Here is a 20,645-nt window from a genome sequence, read left to right on the forward strand (position 1 = left end):
AGCATAAAACCCTATTCATCATTTCTAGCAAAGGAATAACAGCCCATGGAATTTTTCAGGGCAAATTCCAATCCGAATCGAATCAATTCAAACATTTTGTGGTGGGACCGGAGAAGCATGACCGGTTCGGAAATCAATAATCCACCCATGAACAAATCCAACTAGGAAATCAATGGGATTCATCGTATATTAGTGCGAGACGAGTGCATAATATTCGAGTTACATATAGCAAACATCCAATCAAGGAGACAAAGGAGACCAAGCTATTCTAATTTCTACATGACACAGACCTGATGTCGATCTATTCCAATTCAAGAATCGACAATCACAAATAATAGAAATCGGTATCCTTGTCATCCAATTTCCATACATATCAACTGCCCTACTGATCATAGAAAATAGGCTGGGATTCTCAAAATTTTCAATTCCTCGTAGCACCTTCTTTTTCTCAATACTAATAGAGTGCTTTTTTTTTTTTTTTTTTTTTTTTTGTGAAAAGTGAGGTTCGTTCAAGTCAATTTTCGCACATCTTCACTACATCTTCGGGAAATGACTGTTATATATAATTTCATATATGACGAGATTTTTTGCTCTAGCCCATAAGAGATTCAAAGTCTGACCTTTTACTTGAAAGTATTGGTTTTTTATCAACGAAGTCACCCCTCGAATTAGTGATATTATTTTTTTACCAATTATTGGAAAAACAAAAAATAAAGATAAAAAAACTTCGATCTTTACCAAATAAAATGATGAAATTATGTGCTTTGTATTTGAACTCCATAGCTCACAGATGCCGATCATTGTCTACTAAACAACCCTTTCATGGTAAATTTCAAATTTTATTTTAGATTAGTAGAATATATTATAATTTGATTCAAGCAGATAATCATTTCTTAAAAATATAATTAAAACATAAATTGTTTTAGTATGGCTTTATTTGTTTTATTACTATTTTTTATTTGAATTAATAGAAAATTTCCAGTTCAGCAAATCAAAGGCAATTTTGCTTTGTTGGGCAGTTGGATATTTTGATTACCCAAAAGTGGATTTCCTCATATGACTATATGTATCAAAGCAACCTCTCATTCCTATCATACCCAACTCACATTTTTTCCCTATTTTTATTTTTGGTCAAAGGGTAAAAGTTTCATTAAATAAAAGAGTTTAAGCCAGGAGACCTGGACAATTTGTGGACCAGTTACTTGTTTTCACATGCATGTATGGTCATCATGGTCCCCTTTCGGTATTTAGATGGCTTTTAATCTTGTCAATGTCTTCATGGATGCGGTAAGGTTAATGGAAGATTTTAATCTTACATAGTTACATACATGGTTGAATTAAGGAATGCAACCATTAATTTGTTTCACTTTGGGTAAAGAGTCCTTATGCTTTAGGACCTGTAAGACTACATTTGTTTGCTAGAATAAAGGTGGCTAGGAATTTTTTTTGAAAAGTATATTTTTTCATTAAATCTTAAAAATGTGGTTAGTTTGTTTACTTTGAGTGGAAAAGTTATAGACAAGCTTTATTAAATTAATGAATCTTATGTGGTAAGGTAGTGGCAAGTTAATTTTTCCATCTCATGCCTTTTTAAAATTCTACAAAATATGTGGAACTTTGTGAAATAAAAAAAATCCTTTAATTTCATTTTATCTCTCACCCCCATTATACATGGGACCCACATTTTTTTTTTCTCACCTCACATTTGCAAACAAACGTAACTTAAAAGTCTAAGAGTGGGGGTATGGGGCTTGTTTTAGAATGTGAAGGGCATAGATGAGTAATTTTGCTTGGGTAAATGCGCATGACCGTCAAGTCAAGATTTTGAACCGTCGAATTCAAATTTTTTGTCGAAATTGAATCTCGATCATTGAATTTCAAAAGTTGAGATCGAAATTTTGACCAAAATCCAACCCTTAGGCTGTGTTTGTTTGCAAAGGTGGGGTGGAGAAGAAAAAAAAACATGTGGGTCCCATTTGTAGTGGGGTGAGGGAGAATGAAAGAAAAGGAAAGGAAAGGGTTTTGTGGAAAAATAGTGGTGGGTCCCACGTTTTATTTTTTCCAACTTTCCCACAAATTCCTACCAAATATGTGAGGTTTTAAAATGGCTTAGGTGAAAAAGTTGGGCTGCCACATCATCACTGGACAAGGAAACTTGTCTCTTACTTTCCCATCCCAATCAACCAAAAAATCTATCATTTTGGGATTTAAAGGAAAAGTAAGAAATCTATACTTTTTTCAAGAATTTTTCCACTCCACCTTTATTCCAAGAAACAACCACAGCCATAAAGAAAAAAAAATTATGAATATCCAAAAGATGAAATAAACATGAAAAGAAAAAAAAAGAAAAGAGAAAGGGACCAAGCAGAGGGGTAGGTCCCGAAGGCCACGTGAATCGAAGGGCAAGATAGATCCGGGTAACTGACACAAGTCACGTTGTAGCTGTATCACATGTCCCTTCTTTAATCTCGTGTTGTCATATCACACACGTGGACCACCCACGTTGATTTTGATTGAGAGCGATACCGATTCTTATCTAATCTCCGGCTAAGTTTGGTTTAACTTTTTCGTAGTTTGAATATAAAGTAAGTGTGTGTAAGTTTTATCGGGTTCACATCTTCTATAATTTATAATATCGCAACTCCGATATGTGACACGTGGTTTAAAAAAATCGCTGATCAATATAGAAGCCTAAATTTACGGTACTCCTAAAATTTATCCAAACTTAATCAACTCATGAGGTCTTGGATTTGTATCTATTCGGTGGTACATATATTAGTAAAATTCCCCCGTCCTCTAATGTAAACTCGCAGCTACAAAAAATAAAATTTATCCAAATTTTTTATTTTTTTTCACAATGAATAAATACGCCAAAGCGAAGAGGATCCACATGAACTCTGAAACTGTAGAATTTACAGCATGAAACATGTATAAAATACAATGGATGAATTGAAGAAAAAGAAAGAAAGAGACTGCAGAAACAAAGAGTTGCCACCATGAAAATATTTTTTTCCTATTTTTCATGGTGTGAGAAAAGAGAGGAAAAAATCGGGGAGAAATTATAAACTGCAAAAAGAAAAGAGTCGCTACTGTGAAAATCTTTTTTCATGGTAAGTCTGAAATTTATTAAAGACTTGATTCAAGAACGAAGTACAGAAGTAAACCTCTTCCCCTCTCACTTCTTTTTGTAGGTTTGTATTCGTATTAGGTCTTAGACACAGTTACTAAAAGTAGCTCATATTTTGGAGTATTTTAGTAGGTGTTTCTTACTAGATTTTGAATTAATAGGATAGGTGTATGGCCAATTATGATGTGTGGTGTCATATGGATACATTAAGAGTAGCGAAGATGAGGAAGTTGAGATGAATGATAAAGTATGGAAGACTATATTAGAAGTGATTTATGAATACGCTTGATACGTGATAAGCTTTGGAGAAGTCATTTGAGGTGGGAAGAATAGGGTGACCATGTTTAGCAAAGGCCTTAGAAATGTTTTAGTGTAGAATTGTGAGTTGAATGCAGTGTGGAATAATGATTTGATTCAATTTGAAGGATATAAAAGAGCGATAGAGTTATTGAGGAATGAATTATATGCTTTTGGCATTTTATCTTGTGATAAGCTAGGTGTTGAGACTTGAGACAGAAATTCGATTTCGTATAACGTTTGTATGATGATTTTGTAATTCCTTACCTTGTAAGAGGAAGTCCCCCATAAAAAGGTTACTTTGATTTTATTGTTATTTTCTCCTTTAGTTCAGCAGCTGGTGTACAGTGATTGATGTTTTCTAACAGCCATGGAGCTTTTAGACTTAAGGCTTTAAATTTCTGTTGAATGAGTCGAAATTTCACAGATATGTTGTTTCTTATATAGGGTGGCGTTCACATTTTTACTGAAATCTGGAACTTCTCATAAGTTGGCTTGCATTTTGTTTCAGTTTCCATTGAAATTGACACATTTCAGAAGAATTCATTTAGGATTATAAATGTTTTATGGGCTGAACAAAATTGACCAAAGGCAAGCATAGGGAGTTGGAGGACCCTGGTATTCTGGAAGTTATACCCACTTGAGAAAAGTTTTATTTTCTTTAGTATTCTCAACATTATCTACAAATCAGACAGACTTGCCTTGGTTAACCAACTAGATTATTCAGTTGGTTGGCATTGTTCTGACCTTCTGTGAACAAAACAAAGTTCAAGTTATGGAGCTGGTAGTATGAAATATGAATGCTCGTTAACAAAACAGAGTTCAAGTTTTGGGGGGGTGGTGGCATGAATGCTTGTGAACATAACAGAGTAGTTGTTCCATTTAGTTATTGTTAGGGCCTTCATATGGTCTAAAAATGATACCAGAACTGGGCCACGGCTTCTGGGAATGCTGGATGTGTAATTATATGGATGACTATATTAAGCTTTTAACTTTACATGGTATAGTATACGGAGTTCAAGATTTTACAAGATTTGAGTATTGGCAGTGAAAGTTAATGCCAAGAGAAAACTTCTTGAGAGAAATGTTAAGGTAAATAACTTCAATTTCAATTGCAATCTTGAAGAACATCAACAACTTCAGAGTGTTGTTCATCGCTCAACTGAGTAGGGAGAGTAATGCAGAATTCGAATCGTAGATCTCACTTTCCATGTCTTGGATCAGACATGCCTTGGCCTGAAATTGTTTTTTTGTAACCAGGATGCACTATCTCATCAAGTGTCCACAGCATCTTGCCACCAACTAAGAGAGGACTAGAGAGGGTGCAACCAGTGAGGGCCTTTACTAATGGAAGCTCTATTGCCAAGACTAACTCATTTTCTTCTCTCATGAATATTAGATGGGGTTTCTCTGACATCAAGAAGATGACATCTCCATATAGAAATCTTGGTTTTTCATCTCTCATTCTTTCAAATGTAAACTTTCTTCTTTTCTTCCATCCATCCAGGTTTTACTTTTATTCTCAGCATCTCCTCATTCTACAACAGTCAATGGTTGGTCATTAATGGATACTTGACAACCCATAAAAGATCATGAAAATGTAACAAATGGGAAAAACAAAATTACTAACCAAAAAAGGCCGTGGGATGAAAATAGTATTCCAAAATTAACGAAGACAACATTGTTTATTAACTGGAATTGAAAATCTTATGGAGTAGAACTGAATCAGCTAACACGAAGTGAAAGTTTCAGCACTAACAACTCAAAAAGTCCAGAAAATTACTCAGTTTATATAAGGAGAACGAATGAAATTACCTATGATGATGAAACCATCAAAATCATTACTGTTCACCCACTCCAATCTCTTCTTCATTAATGTTGCTTACCTTGTAGAGTACCCAGTCATCATTAGGATGGGATTCTGGGTCTCTCTTGAATTCCTCATATTTCCAATGAGTGTTAATCCAATTCTTCCCATCTTTTAGCATATAATAAAACATTTTCTTTTTGCCAATGGTGTTGCCAGATTCATCTTTGACATCGTAATTGCCTGACTCTTTCCATCTGCCTTGTTTGTTTTGGCGTATTGCTTTTTTATAAGTTTTCACAAAAAAGTACCACTCTTGACAATTTGTCGCTATTCCTTTAGCTGTACCAAAAGAAAAAAGAAAGAAAATGAGATCAGAATAATTTTTTATTTTGCATAGTTAAAAATATAGTATTACCAATTATCCCTTCCGGCGATTCTGCTTTGACATCCATTTCTTTTACGAATATAATATTTTGTCCCACACCTTCTATCTTTTTTCGAAGATAGAAGTTAAGGAGCACGTCTTCCGAGGGTGAGAAGATCAAGTGAGGACAATCTGCAATTAGATAGTTCACAGTACTTTTCTCAATGTTCACATCCATTGACGTAAATTTTTGGTAATTTCTTTCCTGTACTTCTTTCAAAATAATTTCCTGATTCACAAGTATAGTAAACAAAATTATTTAGAAAGCTTTTAATATATCTATAACCTGACAAGGTTATCAGTTCTAATTGTTTCATGGCTTCTTTTTATCAGATGATGATATGGAAATTATGGAAATTGTAGGGGTTGTCTTAAAAACAAGAGAGAGATAGGTGGTACTGGGGGTAGAGAATGTAAATTAGGACAAAGAAGAGATAAAAAGAGTTGTATTTGTGTATCAAATGCAACTTAAAGCTCTTATTGTGGAATTAAAATGGAACCCATGCATCACCACATAATAGTTATAAGGTAGTTGCCGTTTACAAATCACTAAAACTAGAAAATTAGAATTGGTAAAAGTACTTCCTGAAAGCGATGTTCAGACCTAGAAAAATAATACAATGTTAAGTAAAATCAGAGGCCAAAAATAAGAGATCAAATAAAAAGTTTGGTAGGAGAATCACAAGCTACTAAACCTAAAATTTTGTTTGGCACTAATACGTCAAACTCCAACTCCAACTAGATAAGCATTTGGAGTCACTTGAATCATAAACCCCATTAAGCCAAAAGTTTGAGTCCAGCATATCCATAGAGACGGTGATTAGATTATTGAAAGTTGCAAGTGAAAACAAAAATCATGGATAAGCTACATTGTGGAATTAATCATAAATAAATTATTAGAATAGTATGAAGAGAGATTAAGCACTAATCTGGAAAACTGCGTAAGCATTAAAGGAATACATTTAAGTAGTTATAACATGCTCCTATAAGCTGTAGACTACAGTAATCTACAATAAGGAAGTATCCAGTAACAATAGCATATTCTAAAAGGATGACTTTACAACATGGACATATCATCAATATGAACAAATAATTGTTCTCAATTTCGACTCAAGTGATTACATAATCTCTCTATGTATATATATAAAAGACTCAGACGAATTTTTGAAATAGGTGGTACTGGGGGTAGAGAATCTAAATTAGAATAAAAAGAGATAACGAGAGTTGTATTTGTGTGTCAGAATTTAACTTAAAGCTCTTATTTCATGTAAATTTTAATCTAACTAAGTACAATATTAATAAATGTTATATGCTCAATGGGGCTCAATTTAGGGTACAGGTACGATAAGTTCAGTACTATGAGTTTTAGGACTTTTATGCATTTGTCAAGAATCTAAAAATATTATATGTCTATAATGCATTAGTCAAGAATTAGCGACTTGGGTTCTGCGTTTTGTATCCTGAACTCGAATATATCTCTATATGAATGCCAATTCTTGAAGCTTCCAAAGAAGAATAACCACAAGGGATCATACTCAAAAGAAGTTAAATTTTAAAATACAGAGGTGCGCGGTTTTACCCGTGGTTTTACCTTCTAGGGATTGATTTAGGGCTTGTTTGGTTACATGTGAAATCTCTGGATTCAGATTTATACTTGTTTGGTTGTAGATTCATGAAATCTTGATATTGATCTTTTTACACTAAAAACGTGAATCTATAGATTTATGGATATGGAGTGCCCTACTGTAAAAACACTAAACATTTGTGCATTCACAAAAATCACTGATGTATCCTGAATAGAATATAGTTTTATATGAATGCCAATTCTTGATTATTCACAAGATGAATGACAGGGATCATACACAAAGAAGTAGTTAAATTCTAAAATAGAGGCAAAGTTTACAATTGAGTGGGCGCAATGCTTTTACTTTTAAGAATTAAATTAGCTGGAGGAGAGATCTAGAGACTGAAAATTCCTGAAGTTTTGTATATCTTGGGTTCTCCTTTCTAGATCCTGAATATAATAGAGCAGTATATTAATACCAATTCTTGAACCTTCACAAGAAGAATAATCATACTTTCACAAGAAGAATAATCATAAGGGATTATACTCAAAGTTGATAAATTCTAAAATACGAAGGTGAAGAAAGTTATAACATGAGTTTGGGGCGTGTGTTTACCTTCTAGGAATGGAATAGCGACTGGGGTTGCAGAGATCAACTCAGAAAATTCTTGAAACTTTTGATCCTGGGTTCTCCTGGTACAAGCGACTGGAGTTCCAGAGAGTAACTCAGGAAATTCTTGAAGTTTGTGATCCTTGGGTTCACCCTTCTATGGTAAAATTCTTGATGGTTGTGATCCTTGGGTTCTCCGTAAAAACGACTGGAGTTGAGCAATACAGAAAATTATTGTAGTTCGTGATCCTTGGGTTCTATGATATCGACGACTGGAATAGCAGATACCAACCGTTCGGGTTCGGGATAGGGTTAGGGTTTGAGGCATGAAGTTGTTTAAATTCATATATTTCTAGCTAGTATTTATAGAATCACAGGGTTTTATTGGTAATTAGACTCTCCCACAAAGATCCATTACACAGTTAGATCGTAACTAATCTGATGGCTCATAATCCAACATAAGTTAAAATATAATTTAAATACCTTAACATAAGTGAGGTATGACTCAAATAACTCAACAGTCAACACCAACTAAGAAAAATTCTTGAAGTTTGTAATCTTTTGAGTTTTTGAAGCTTCTGATCTTGGGTTCTCCCTTGTATGATATAAGCGGGTGGACGTACGGATCTTGGAACAAAAGAAATAACGAGTGGTTTATGTGAATTCCTTGGACGTTTTTTCCTCTGCTCCTTTGTAGTGTTGTCGTCAATTATTTCGTTAGTCCATGGTTGAGCTGATGCATTTTAATTAAATAGTCTTTATCTAGGTTAATTCAAGTTAAATGATCGTAAACATGTTGTCCATAGGTCCAGCTTATCAAAACTTTTCTTGATGAGCTGTATGGTAAGGAAATGCTAAAAGAGTTTAAATTATTGTGAAACGATATTTTTTTTAAATTTTTCGAGATAAGACGACGAAAGAACTACTAGAATCATAGAAAACGCAGGTAAAAGGGTTTTCAATGAAATGATAAAGAAGGAACAGAGGAAGAAGAAAGAGAGGTTACCGTCATCAAGAATCCACAACCGGTAATATTAGGTTAAACCTAACCAACCCTTATTATAGAAGAAAGAGGACCCTTATTATAGAAGAAAGAGGTTACCGTCAACAAGAATCCACAACACCGGTAATATTAGGTTAAACCTAACTAATCCATATATAATAAGAGGAAAAATAGGTATTTTATTGGACGATTCAAATGTAGTTTAATAAATTTGACGGTGAATATTTAGAGCCCTTTATCTAATCTATTCACATGTCCGTTCAGCTACACTTTAGTCATAATTCAAACTTCGAAAGTGAAATGACAAAAATGCCTTTAAGTCTAGTGTTATGTCATGTCACTCACACTCTGCCTTAGGTGGGTGAAGTCATTACTCATTCACCCTTCTTTAACCTTGTTTGTCGGAAATCACCTACTACAGTCAAAACCCACCCCACCCTTCCCTATGCCGGCCACCATCACCTCTACAATTGAATAGATGTTGTAGCCAAAATTCTCCACTTTAAATTGCTTACAAACCTTTGCAAATTTTCGATTTCAATATCTATTTTACCCTTTCGATTTCTGATTCTTTTGGTTTCTCATTTAGGGTTAAGCATTTCTATCTCTGTCTGTAAATTGTATAGATGGGTTGCCAAATTCTCCACTTTAAATTGTGTACAAACCTTTGCAAAAATTTCAATTTCAATATTTATTTTACTCTTTCGATTTCTAATTCTTTTGGTTTTCTCATTTAGGTTTAAGCATTTCTCTCAGCGTCTGTAAATTGTATAGATGTGCTGCCAACATTCTCCACTTTAAATTGCTTACAAACCTTTTCGAATTTTTGCTATCAATGTCTATTTTATTCCATGATCAAAATAGTTATTTTAATTTCAAAGTTAATAGAAAAATTAAGTTTAAGTAACTTGTAACTTTGAAAAAAGTGAAAGGTGAGTTTAGAATTATTTTCCTAAGTGGACATCAATCATTTTGGCTCAACTTAAGTGAGTATCATTAAAAAAAATTGAAAATAAATTACTTACCTCATTGATGGTGTAGTTCCAAACCAAATATGAATTATGCTAGAAAAGAGAGATGTGCTAAAGATTGAATCCAAAATTAATAACTATAAAAAAGAAAGAGCAAATTGCACTGGCACCCTCAATATAGGGGTCTTAAAACACTGACACCCCCACTTTATGTTTAAAATGTCTCTAGGTCCAATTTTGTTAGAATGATTAGTTATGTAATTGAAAAGACCATTATACCCTTCATCCCTCTAACATATTCTCTCTCCTCAAACTCTCCATTCCTCTACCTCTTCCTCTTTGGCTCCGGCAAAACCAATTCTCACTGGAGTGGTCTTTCAAGGCGTTCCATCTTCGGAGTGGTATTAGAAATTTGAAGTTCTCGGAAATTGGCATTCGGATCCAACCTGAAATTAGGAATTTTTTTTTTTCCTTTTTGTGGCAGTTGGTGATCATCCCATAAAATTAGGATTTTTCTACAATTATGATTTATTAGAGATCAGAATCCAACCTAAGAACATGAAAGGAAGGAAGATGATGTCAAAGAAAATGAATGTAAAGCTCTACAATTTAGATCATTTCAAGTCATTCCAACAGTTGGGAAACCTTTCCATCCAAAAGAGCCACGAAAGCAGTCCAAGTCCCAGTCACATCTGGGAGTCGAGGTTCTGTTGCATTGGGGTCAGAACAAGAAATCCCGTTGATCCAGATCGAAAAACCATTCGGTGATGGAAGAATCGAAGTGCAGGGCATCAAGTGTTCAAGATCCAGAGGAGACTGGTGCCTAGGTTGGAGAACCAGTCGTCTGCAATGACGACAATGCCACCACCGCTCCCTCTGTGCGTCCTTGCCTACTTTCTCTAAGCTCTCTTTCTCCGTCTCTGTACGCTGTTTTTTATTTCACTTTGGATGATTCCCCTGCTACTCTTGCCGCCTATGATTTTTTATTTCACCTTGGATAATTCCTCTGCTGCTCTTGCCCCCTATTTCTACAATCTCAATCACTCTGGCATTAATGTCCAACACGTGAACCTGCGGTCTTCAAGTCTTCCATTGATATCCAACCCGAATGGACCATGCTCGAGCAGATTCCCTTCTCTACTTTCTCTAAGCTCTCTTTCTCCTCCCCTGTGCCTCACGATCATAGGTTCGGTCATTAAACTTTAGAGCTAAAGCCTGACCTTGGATTTTTTTTCTTTCTTTTCTCCTCAAATATTGGTAAAGGGCATTTTTGAAGTTAAACAAAAATAAACGGTAGGTTAACAGTTTTACTAACATAATGGACTAACGTGTTTGATGAACTGTGGTATTAGTATTTTTTTAAAATAAAGTGGGGATGTCAGTGCTTTATAGCCACCATTTTTGGGTGCCAGTAATTTAATCCATTTTTGGGTGCCAGCAATTTAATCCATTTTTGGGTGCACCCAAAAATGGAGGCTATAAAGCACTGACACCCCGCACTTTATTTTAAAAAAATACAGAGACTTCAAAATTGGATTTTTAATAGATATATTTGTTCAATTTGTCGCTCAAAACCTTTCGGACACTGTTTATTATAGGGATATTCTTAAAAATAATAAATTTGACAAATATATATAATAAAAATATACTTTTAAAGTTTATAGATTTTTTAAACATAAAGTGTGGTGTTAGTGCTTTAAGGCCTCCATTTTGAGGTCCCGAAGATGGTGCCAACGACTTACTAGGGGATACCCAAAAAAAATATTTAAATTAAATGGAAAGTTCTTTTTATCTTTTGTCTTAAATAAGCTAATTACGAAACTGCCATCTGCTTCCAATCGGTGGAATGTGTATGCAAAAGATGAAGATGATACGGGTCACTGTCGAAGAAAAATCCATCCACATCCTTCTCTTTATAATTAGGGTTTAGAATTGTGATAGGAAACGAAATTTAAAAAATCCCTAAAAAATTTCTGAATTTTCGTTACTGATTAGGTATCTATCTTATTTTGATCGTTATTAATAAATAAATTGCGGGCAAGGGAGGCGAATTGTAGAGGTTCTGAATTCCTCTGTTTGTGCCAATTCAATTCAATTCAATGGTCTCCTTCATCGACAGTTGCAGCAGTAGCAGCAACTGTATAGACATCAAAAGCAAAAGGAAAAGCAAAAGGAAAGGCAATAATTGCAAAAAAGAAATCCCAAAATCGTTGATCCCATGCAGCAGCAGTAGCTACTCCTTAACTATCCATAGCTGTGATGCGGCGGCGCTACTTCCCCTCCCAGAGGATATCCTGATTCTGATTCTAAACAAATTAGACGTGGTGAGTTTTCATCGCTTCAGTGCAGCGTGCAGGTTCTGGCATTCGGTTGCCGCTGCTGCCAAGAAAATACAAACACGAACACGGCGTCAGAATCAATTCCTCCTTAAATCTCAATTCCCATGGCTGATGCTTTCCTTCGATCAGTCCAAGCATGATCCTATTACCGAGACCTTGGATCCTCTTCGTCACAGTCACAATCCTTATCATCATCGAGGGTTTTTCAGTGCCTTCCATGGAAAAGTTTTTAGGTTAGGAATGCCTTCAGCTAGTGATTCTATATGTTGTGGGTCTAACTTGGGATGGTTGATAATTTTCTGGTGGGTTCGAGGTCGCATGTTTCTTTTCAATCCATTTACTGGGGTTCGTATTGAACTTCCACATAAATCTACTCTTCCTCGGCCCGATATACCTGCATATTTACAAGGTTCTTATTACAACCTGAATAATAACAACTGGAAGTACGTGAGCAAGTTTATGTTGTTGTCTCCTCCTGCAGCTTCTGTTGCTACTACTAATCATTCTAATTCTTATTCCGACGATGGAAACAACAACAATATCATGGATGATTGTTTGGTCATAGCTCTTTATATGAATCTCGCAGCATTTTGTAGACCAGGGGATAAGTCGTGGACTGTGTTCAGAGAACATCCTGTAAGGGATGATTTTCTTAGATATGAAGATTTTATTGTATATGATGGAAAACTGTATGCCATTAAGTACAACTATGATCTTGTATTAGTGGAATTATGTCCTGGTCAGCCAAAAGAAACAAGTTGCAACATTGCTCCTCCTCCAGTTGAACAAGTGGATATCGGGCGAAAACGTCGTCGTCGTGATGGCCAGTTCACGTATCTCTATTTGGTGGAATGTAATGGGGAATTGCTAATGGTTATAAGATGGGTCAAGACACACGGCGGTCTTGGATTTGGATGCAATGCCATTCAAACTACTCTTATGCTGGAGATATTCAAGTTGGAAACTCAACATCTACGTTGGGTTAAGGTAAGGGACTTAGGTGATCAAATGCTATTTGTTGGTGCAAGTACTAGCTTCTCCCTCTCATCACTTCACTGCCCTGGATGCCCTGAATTTAGAGGAAACTGCATATATTTCACAGATGGATACTTAAGTGGTAATTGCGTTGAATCGGGTGTGTTTCACTTAGAAGATAACAGTGTCGAACCTTTTTACACAACTGATTCACATGAATCTCTGCCCATCTGGTTCACTCCAATTTCTTGGTAGACAGACAAGAAGGTGATCGATTAGTCTTGAAGAGGGGTATGTCCTTAATTGTTTTATACTGCTGATGCTTATATACGTATGTAAACGGCTTCCTTTTATTCTTATCCTATTAATGCACATGTTGCCAATTGGCTTTTAAATTTTTACAATGTTCATCTGGGAGTGGCTCTCTTCATTGTTCTTACTTTCTACTTTTTATGCTTACATAGGTGAATGGTCCCAAGTTTTTACAATGTTCATTTGGAAGAGGCTCTCTCTTCAAGTGTTTTTTTAAGTTTGTTAGATTGATCTGGATTGCTGGACTCGATATAAATGGAGAACCCCTTTTATCCATGAGCATTGGTTTCTTAAATAAGTTTTGATCAAAAGGCTCTTTAAGAACTAATGGGATTGGGTTCTTTACACTGATTCTTTCCTCTGGATAAACAGTGCCACTTGACCAAGTCTTAACTAATTCCAACAGTTTCACAAACATATCCACAACTAAAAATAACTTCAGTTAACTGAGTGTTTTTATATTTACGTGGTCTTTTAATTTCCACTAGTTCACTAAAGAAGGTTTGAGATTATGTTCAATCATATTAAATGCCTGTGAATCTGCTTTTGCCGAAAGTTTGGCAACTTGAGGAATCTCAAAACGCCCCATAAATCTTTATATTTCATCTGCCACTTCAACTACCACGGTGCAGCAATTTGGGCTTTAAGAAAACTTTTCTTTAATCAAGAACAGGGAGATCCACAAATAAAAATAGTTCCTGCAGATCATTACTTGAGGAATGGATGCATGCATGACATAGAAACTTGCCCACACTGAGGCTGAGTGGTGACCGAGTCATGTCAGGCCATTACTGAGGATATTCATGTTTATTTTGGAACCATTTCAGGCTTCTTTGAAGGCCTAACAGTGCAGAAACATATCTTCTCCAAAATTATTATTTACTTTGGTCCTAACACAGCCCTGATTCTTAAAGGGACATTAGTAAAATCTTGAACATTACCTCCATTACAGAATCTTCCCACTTAGGACCAAAATCTTTTCACAGAGCCTCATCCAACCTTCTTGATTGGAAATGCAATCTCCTTCTCCTAGTTGGCAGAGCAGTCTTAATTGATGCTGTTGATACTTCACCAATTGATTCTTGGGTGCTTTTATGTTATCCTGTTTCTGGTAATTGTGCACTCCTCTGACTTCAATTACTTCTCCCTAACGTTTGAGATTGTCAAGACTTCATCTCCAGGGTGGCAGTTAGTGAGGACTAGGCGTATTCCAGAAGGAAGTACAGAAGTCAACCTCTTCCCCACTCACTTCTTTTTGTAGGTTCGTATTCGTATTAGGTCTTAGACACACTTACTAAAAGTAGCTCATATTCTGGAGTATTTTAGTAGGTGTTTCCTACTGGATTTCAAATTTATAGGATAGGTGTACGGCCAATTATGATGTGTGGTGTCATATGGATAGATTAAGAGTAGCAAAGATGAAGATGTTGAGATGAATGATAAAGTATGGAAGACTATATTAGAACTGATTTATGAGTGGGCCTGATAAGCTTTGGAGAAGTCATTTGAGGTGGGAAGAATAGGGTGACCATTTTCAGCAGAGGCCTTGCAATGTTTTAGTGTAGACTTGTGAGTTGAATGCAGAGTGTAATAATGATTTGATTCAATTTGAAGGATATAAGAGAGTGACAGAGATATCGAGGAATGAATTATATGCTTTTGGCATTTTATCTTGTGATAAGCTAGGTGTTCAGACTTGAGACAGAAATTCAATTTCGTATAACGTTTGTATGATGCTTTTGTAATTCCTTAACTTTGTAAGAGGAAGTCCCCCATAAAAAGGTTACTTTGATTTTATTGTTCTTTTCTCCCTTGGTTCAGCAGCTGTTGTACAGTGATTGATGTTTTCTAACAGCTATGGAGCTTTCAGACTTAAGGCTTTAAATTTCAGTTGAATGAGTCGAAATTTCACAGATATGTTGTTTTTTATATAGGGTAGCGTTCACATTTTTACTGAATTCTGGAACTTCTCATAAGTTGGCTTGCATTTTGTTTCATTTTCCATTGAAATTGACATATTTCAGAAGAATTCATTTAGGACTATTAATGTTTTATGGGCTGAACATTGGAGCAGCATTCAGATAAAATGAGTGCAAGTATGGGTATTAGATAATGTTGTTATAGCTACCGAAAGGAAAGTTGGGAAGAATTGAATATTAGAATTAAAACTACAAGTTTTTAGAGGGAGTTAGCACTGTTTTCTTTCTTTCGCGGGGGAGAGTGGGAGGGTTGGAATGCTTAGAGAATGTACATGATCTTATTGGTAAACCACCAATATAATCTTAATTCTTAAGTAGTTTTGTAGTGTTAGTAGATTGTCATGTAACATTTTGGTAGCTGGAACTCTAGAATTTAAGGGTTATGTTTTGTGGAAAGTTTGAGCAGCTTACTCCAAGGTTCAGTCAAGTGAATCCAGAGATAAAAAGAGAATGTCAAAACAAGTACAGTCTTGTGAAGACTGATCTAGTTGATAGCCAAGGTAGCTAGTTTCTAGGGTGTTGGTGGAAGATTAAATCTCGAACAAGGGGGTGATAGAGGATCTTTTCTGTAGCATTATGACAGCAAGTGCAGCAGTGAGCTTTAGGATAGCAAAAATTGGAAGCATGCAGAGAAAGTGATGTCTGGAAGGGTTTAATCAAAGCCCTCCTTTCAACTAATTTGAAAACATAACAAGGTTGCAGTGTTATAATCTCTATTTTAATGGACTACAATCCTCTATTCTGCTAATGAATTGACAAGCTAATGTTTGACCAGGAAAAAGAAATGACAAGCTAATGACATAGTGCAGATCCAGCCCCTAATTATTTTATTTTTCCTAGGAATAGGCCTAGCGTTGGGTCATACAGGTCATGGGACTTCATTGTATGAGTCACCTTAAACATCTGGGTACATGAGTTGTGTATGAGAATTCCTTTGTCTTTTTTTTCTTGTCTAGTCCTTATTAGAGTTGATACAAATTATTTCATTGGTCCTCATTAGAGTTGATGCATGTTATTTAATTAGTCTCTATTATAGTTGATGGAGAGTCCTCCTAAGGGTTAAACTATAAAACCCAAATTCAACTAGAGTTTGTTGTAAAATTCAGTTAAGTTGTTAGACTACTACTGGGATTCCTATTTTATTAGAAACTAGTATCTGTCGTCCATGTATAGTTATGCAGTTCAAATTATTAAATTCAGCTATCGTTGTTCTCAAAGAATAACATGTTTCAACAGTGGTAATGTATCTCCAAGTGCTTGAGTGAAAGGTTCTTTAGTGAAATCAAGTTGACATTCCTATACGGCTGTGGGTTCACCTTGCCTTCAAATCAGTCAACCATCTCCACAGCATTAAACAAGGCTCTTCATATCCCATTCCCCTTCCAAGACTAACTCATTTTCTTCTCTCATGAATATTAGATGGGGTTTCTCTGACATCTCCATATAGAAATCTTGGTTTTTCATCTCTCATTCTTTCAAATGTAACTTTCTTCTTTTCTTCCATCCAGGTTTTACTTTTATTCTCAGCATCTCCCCATTCTACAACAGTCAATGGCCGGTCATTAATGGATACTTGACAACCCATAAAAGATCATGAAAATGTAACAAATGGGGAAAACAAAATTACTAACCAAAGAAGGCCGTGGGATGAAAATAGTATTCCAAAATTAACGAAGTAGAACTGAATCAGCTAACACGAAGTGGAAGTTTCGGCAGTAACAACTCAAAAAGTTCAAAAAATTACTCAGTTTATATAAGGAGAACGAATGAGATTATCTATGCTCTCCTTCTGTCCATGGGACTCCCTTCTTTCTTTCTTGTTCAGGTTGAACTGTAGATGACCTTCTTCCTCCAGGCCCATAGCCTAGGATGATGAAACCATCAAAATCATTACTGTTCACCCACTCCAATCTCTTCTTCATTAATGTTGCTTACCTTGTAGAGTACCCAGTCATCATCAGGATGGGATTCTGGGTCTCTCTTGAATTCCTCATATTTCCAATGAGTGTTAATCCAATTCTTCCCATCTTTTAGCATATAACAAAATATTTTCTTTTTGCCAATGATGTTGCCAGATTCATCTTTGACATCGTATTTGCCTGACTCTTTCCATCTGCCTTGTTTGTTTTGGCGTCTGCCTTTTTTATAAATTTTCACAAAAAAGTACCACTCTTGACAATTTGTTGCTATTCCTTTAGCTGTGCCAAAAGAAAAAAAAGAAAGAAAATGAGATCACAATAATTTTTTATTTTGCATAGTTAAAAATATAGTATTACCAATTATCCCTTCTGGCGATTCTGCTTTGACATCCATTTCTTTTACTAATATAATATTTTGTCCCGCACCTTCTATCTTTTTTCGAAGATAGAAGTTAAGGAGCACTTCTTCCGAGGGTGAAAAGATCAAGTCAGGACAATCTGCAATTAGGTTGTTCACAGTACTTTCCTCCATGTTCACATCCATTGACGTAGATTTTTGGTAATTTCTTTCCTGTACTTCTTTCAAAATAATTTCCTGATTCACAGTATAGTAACCAAAATTATTCAGAAAACTTTTAATATATCTATAATCAGACAAGGTTATCAATTCTAATTGTTTCATGGCTTCTTTTTATCAGATGATGATATGGAAATTATGGAAATTGTAGGGGTTGTCTTAAAAACAAGAGAGAGATAGGTGGTACTGGGGGTAGATAATGTAAATTAGGACAAAGAAGAGATAAAGAGAGTTGTATTTGTGTATCAAATGCAACTTAAAGCTCTTATTGTGGAATTAAAATGGAACCCATGCATCACCACATAATATTTATAAGGTAGTTACAGTTTACAAATCACTAAAACTGGAAAAGTAGAATAAGTAAAAGTACTTCCTCAAAGCGATGTTCAGACCTAGAAAAATAATACAATGTTAAGTAAAATCAGGGGCAAAAAATAAGAGATCACAATAAAAAGTTTGGTAGGAGAATCACAAGCTATTAAACCTAAAATTTTGTTTGGCACTAATACGTCAAACTCCAACTAGATAAGCATTTGGAGTAACTTGAATCATAAACCCCATTAAGCCAAAAGTTTGAGTCCAGCATATCCATAGAGATGGTGATTAGATTATTGAAAGTTGCAAGTGAAAACAAAAATCATCGATAAGCTACATTGTGGAATTAATTATAAATAAATTATTAGAATAGTATGAAGAGAGATTAAGAACTAATCTGGAAAACTGCGTAAGCATTAAAGGAATAATTGTTCTCAAGTTTGACTCAAGTGATTACATTAATCATTGATGGGACAAATCTGTAGAATTTCAAGGTAACAGAAGAAGAACAAAAGAAAAATCAGAGCAATAACATAGCATCATGATCTTTCTACGAGTATCCAACATTAGCAGATAAATGTAGGCACCATGATTAGGACACAAAAAATCTAGAACAGAATAGCACTGCAATGAAAAACAACCTATACAGTAACCTAATCAAAGGATGATCTGTAACTCCAGATACAAAAAGCATAGGCTCGACAGCTAAGACAACATGAATTTGAAATAGGGAAAAATCCAAAACAAGGGATTAAACCAAAAGAAACTTATTAAGAAAATAATCTCAAATTCAGCAATTAAAAACTATCAATTCTAGTGAATATGGCAAGCAAGGACCGGAAAGAAATTATATATATAAGACTCTGAGACGAATTTTTGAAATAGGTGGTACTGGGGTAGAGAATCTAAATTAGAACAACGAAGAGATAACGAGAGTTGTATTTGTGTGTCAGAATTTAACTTAAAGATCTTACTTCATGTAAATTTTAATCTAACAAGTAGGACATTAATGAATGTTATATGCTCAATGGGGCTCAATTTGGTATAAATGATAGATTTTCTCAGCCTAATATACCAGAAGTTCGATAAAACTTATCAGTACTAGGAGTTTTAGGACTTTTATGCATTAATCAATCAAGAATCTAAAACTATATTTATATATATGTCTATAATGCCTTAGTCAAGAATTAGCGACTTGGGTTCTTCGTTCTGTATCCTGAATCGAATATATCTGTATATGAATGCCAATTCTTGAAGCTTCAAAAGAATAATAATCACAAGGGATCATATTCAAAGAAGTTAAATTCTAAAATACAGAGGTGCGCGGTTTTACCTTCTAGGGATTGATTTAGGGACTGGAGTTGCAGAGAGCAACTCAGAAAATTCTTGAAGCTTCTGTATATTAGGTTCTGTTTTGTATCCTGAATAGAATATAGCTTATATGAATGCCAATTCTTGATTCTTCACAAGATGAATGACGGGATTATACTCAAAGAAGTAGTTAAATTATAAAATAGAGGCAAAGTTTACAATTGAGTGGGCGCAATTTTTTTACTTTTAAGAATTGAATTAGCGGGAGGAGAGATCTAGAGACTGAAAATTCCTGAAGTTTTGTATCTTGGGTTCTCCGTTCTAGATCCTGAATAGAATATAGCAGTATATTAATACCAATTCTTGAACCTTCACATTGTGAAGAATAATCATAAGGGATTATACTCAAAGTTGTTAAATTCTAAAATACGAAGGTGAAGAAAGTTACAACATGAGAGCTTGGGGCGTTTGTTTACCTTCTAGGAATGGAATTGAATAGCGACTGGGGTTGCAGAGATCAACTCAGAAAATTCTTGAAACTTTTGATCTTGGGTTCTCCTGGTACAAGCGACTGGCTGGAGTTCCAGAGAGTAACTCAAGAAATTCTTGAAGTTTGTGATCCTTGGGTTCACCCTTCTATGGTAAAATTCTTGATGGTTGTGATCCTTGGGTTCTCCGTAAAAACGACTGGAGTTGAGCAATACAGAAAATTATTGTAGTTCGTGATCTTTGGATTCAATGATATCTATGGCTGGAATAGTAGATATCAACTCTTAGGGTTAGGGTTTGAGCACAAAGTTGTTTAAAGCATTATACCTAAGTGTATCTAGATTGAAGTACTAAACAATTGTTTTTAGCTAGTATTTATAGAATCATAGGATTTTATTGGTAATTAGACTCTCCTACAAAAATTCATTACACAGTTCGTAACTAATCTGATGGCTCATAATCCAATATAAGTTAAATATAACTTAAACACCTTAACATAAGTGAGGTATGATTCAAATAACTCAACAGTCAACACCAACTAAGAAAAATTCTTGAAGTTTTTAATCTTTTGAATTTTGGAAGCTTCTAATCTTGGGTTCTTGGAACAAAAGAAATAACGAGTG

General features: G+C 35.0%; 1 protein-coding gene and 2 long non-coding RNA genes across 3 annotated transcripts; 1 reads left to right on the plus strand and 2 right to left on the minus strand.

The window, feature by feature from the left end:
* Nucleotides 1-5,052: 5,052 nt before the first annotated feature.
* LOC149027097 (uncharacterized) lies at nt 5,053-8,151 on the minus strand. The gene is made up of 3 exons (XR_016171815.1): nt 7,839-8,151; nt 5,650-5,887; nt 5,053-5,573 (listed from the first exon to the last, which is right to left on the minus strand). It is a non-coding gene; the product is annotated as an uncharacterized LOC149027097 (long non-coding RNA).
* A 3,598-nt stretch (nt 8,152-11,749) lies between these two features.
* On the plus strand, nt 11,750-13,669 carry LOC149027098 (uncharacterized). Its single transcript, XM_089146356.1, has 2 exons — nt 11,750-13,132; nt 13,248-13,669. Exons 1-2 carry the CDS (start codon nt 11,906-11,908, stop codon nt 13,257-13,259), a joined length of 1,239 nt encoding a protein of 412 aa, XP_089002482.1. The 5' UTR covers nt 11,750-11,905; the 3' UTR covers nt 13,260-13,669.
* A 3,304-nt stretch (nt 13,670-16,973) lies between these two features.
* Nucleotides 16,974-20,215, minus strand: LOC149027099 (uncharacterized). The gene is made up of 3 exons (XR_016171818.1): nt 20,010-20,215; nt 17,688-17,925; nt 16,974-17,609 (listed from the first exon to the last, which is right to left on the minus strand). It is a non-coding gene; the product is annotated as an uncharacterized LOC149027099 (long non-coding RNA).
* Between the last annotated feature and the right edge of the window lie 430 nt (nt 20,216-20,645).

The sequence above is a fragment of the Hakea prostrata genome, chromosome 1 (genome assembly GCF_041222555.1).
Source record: "Hakea prostrata isolate BN-2017 chromosome 1, UWA_Hpros_2, whole genome shotgun sequence".
Classification (NCBI taxonomy): Eukaryota; Viridiplantae; Streptophyta; class Magnoliopsida; order Proteales; family Proteaceae; genus Hakea; species Hakea prostrata.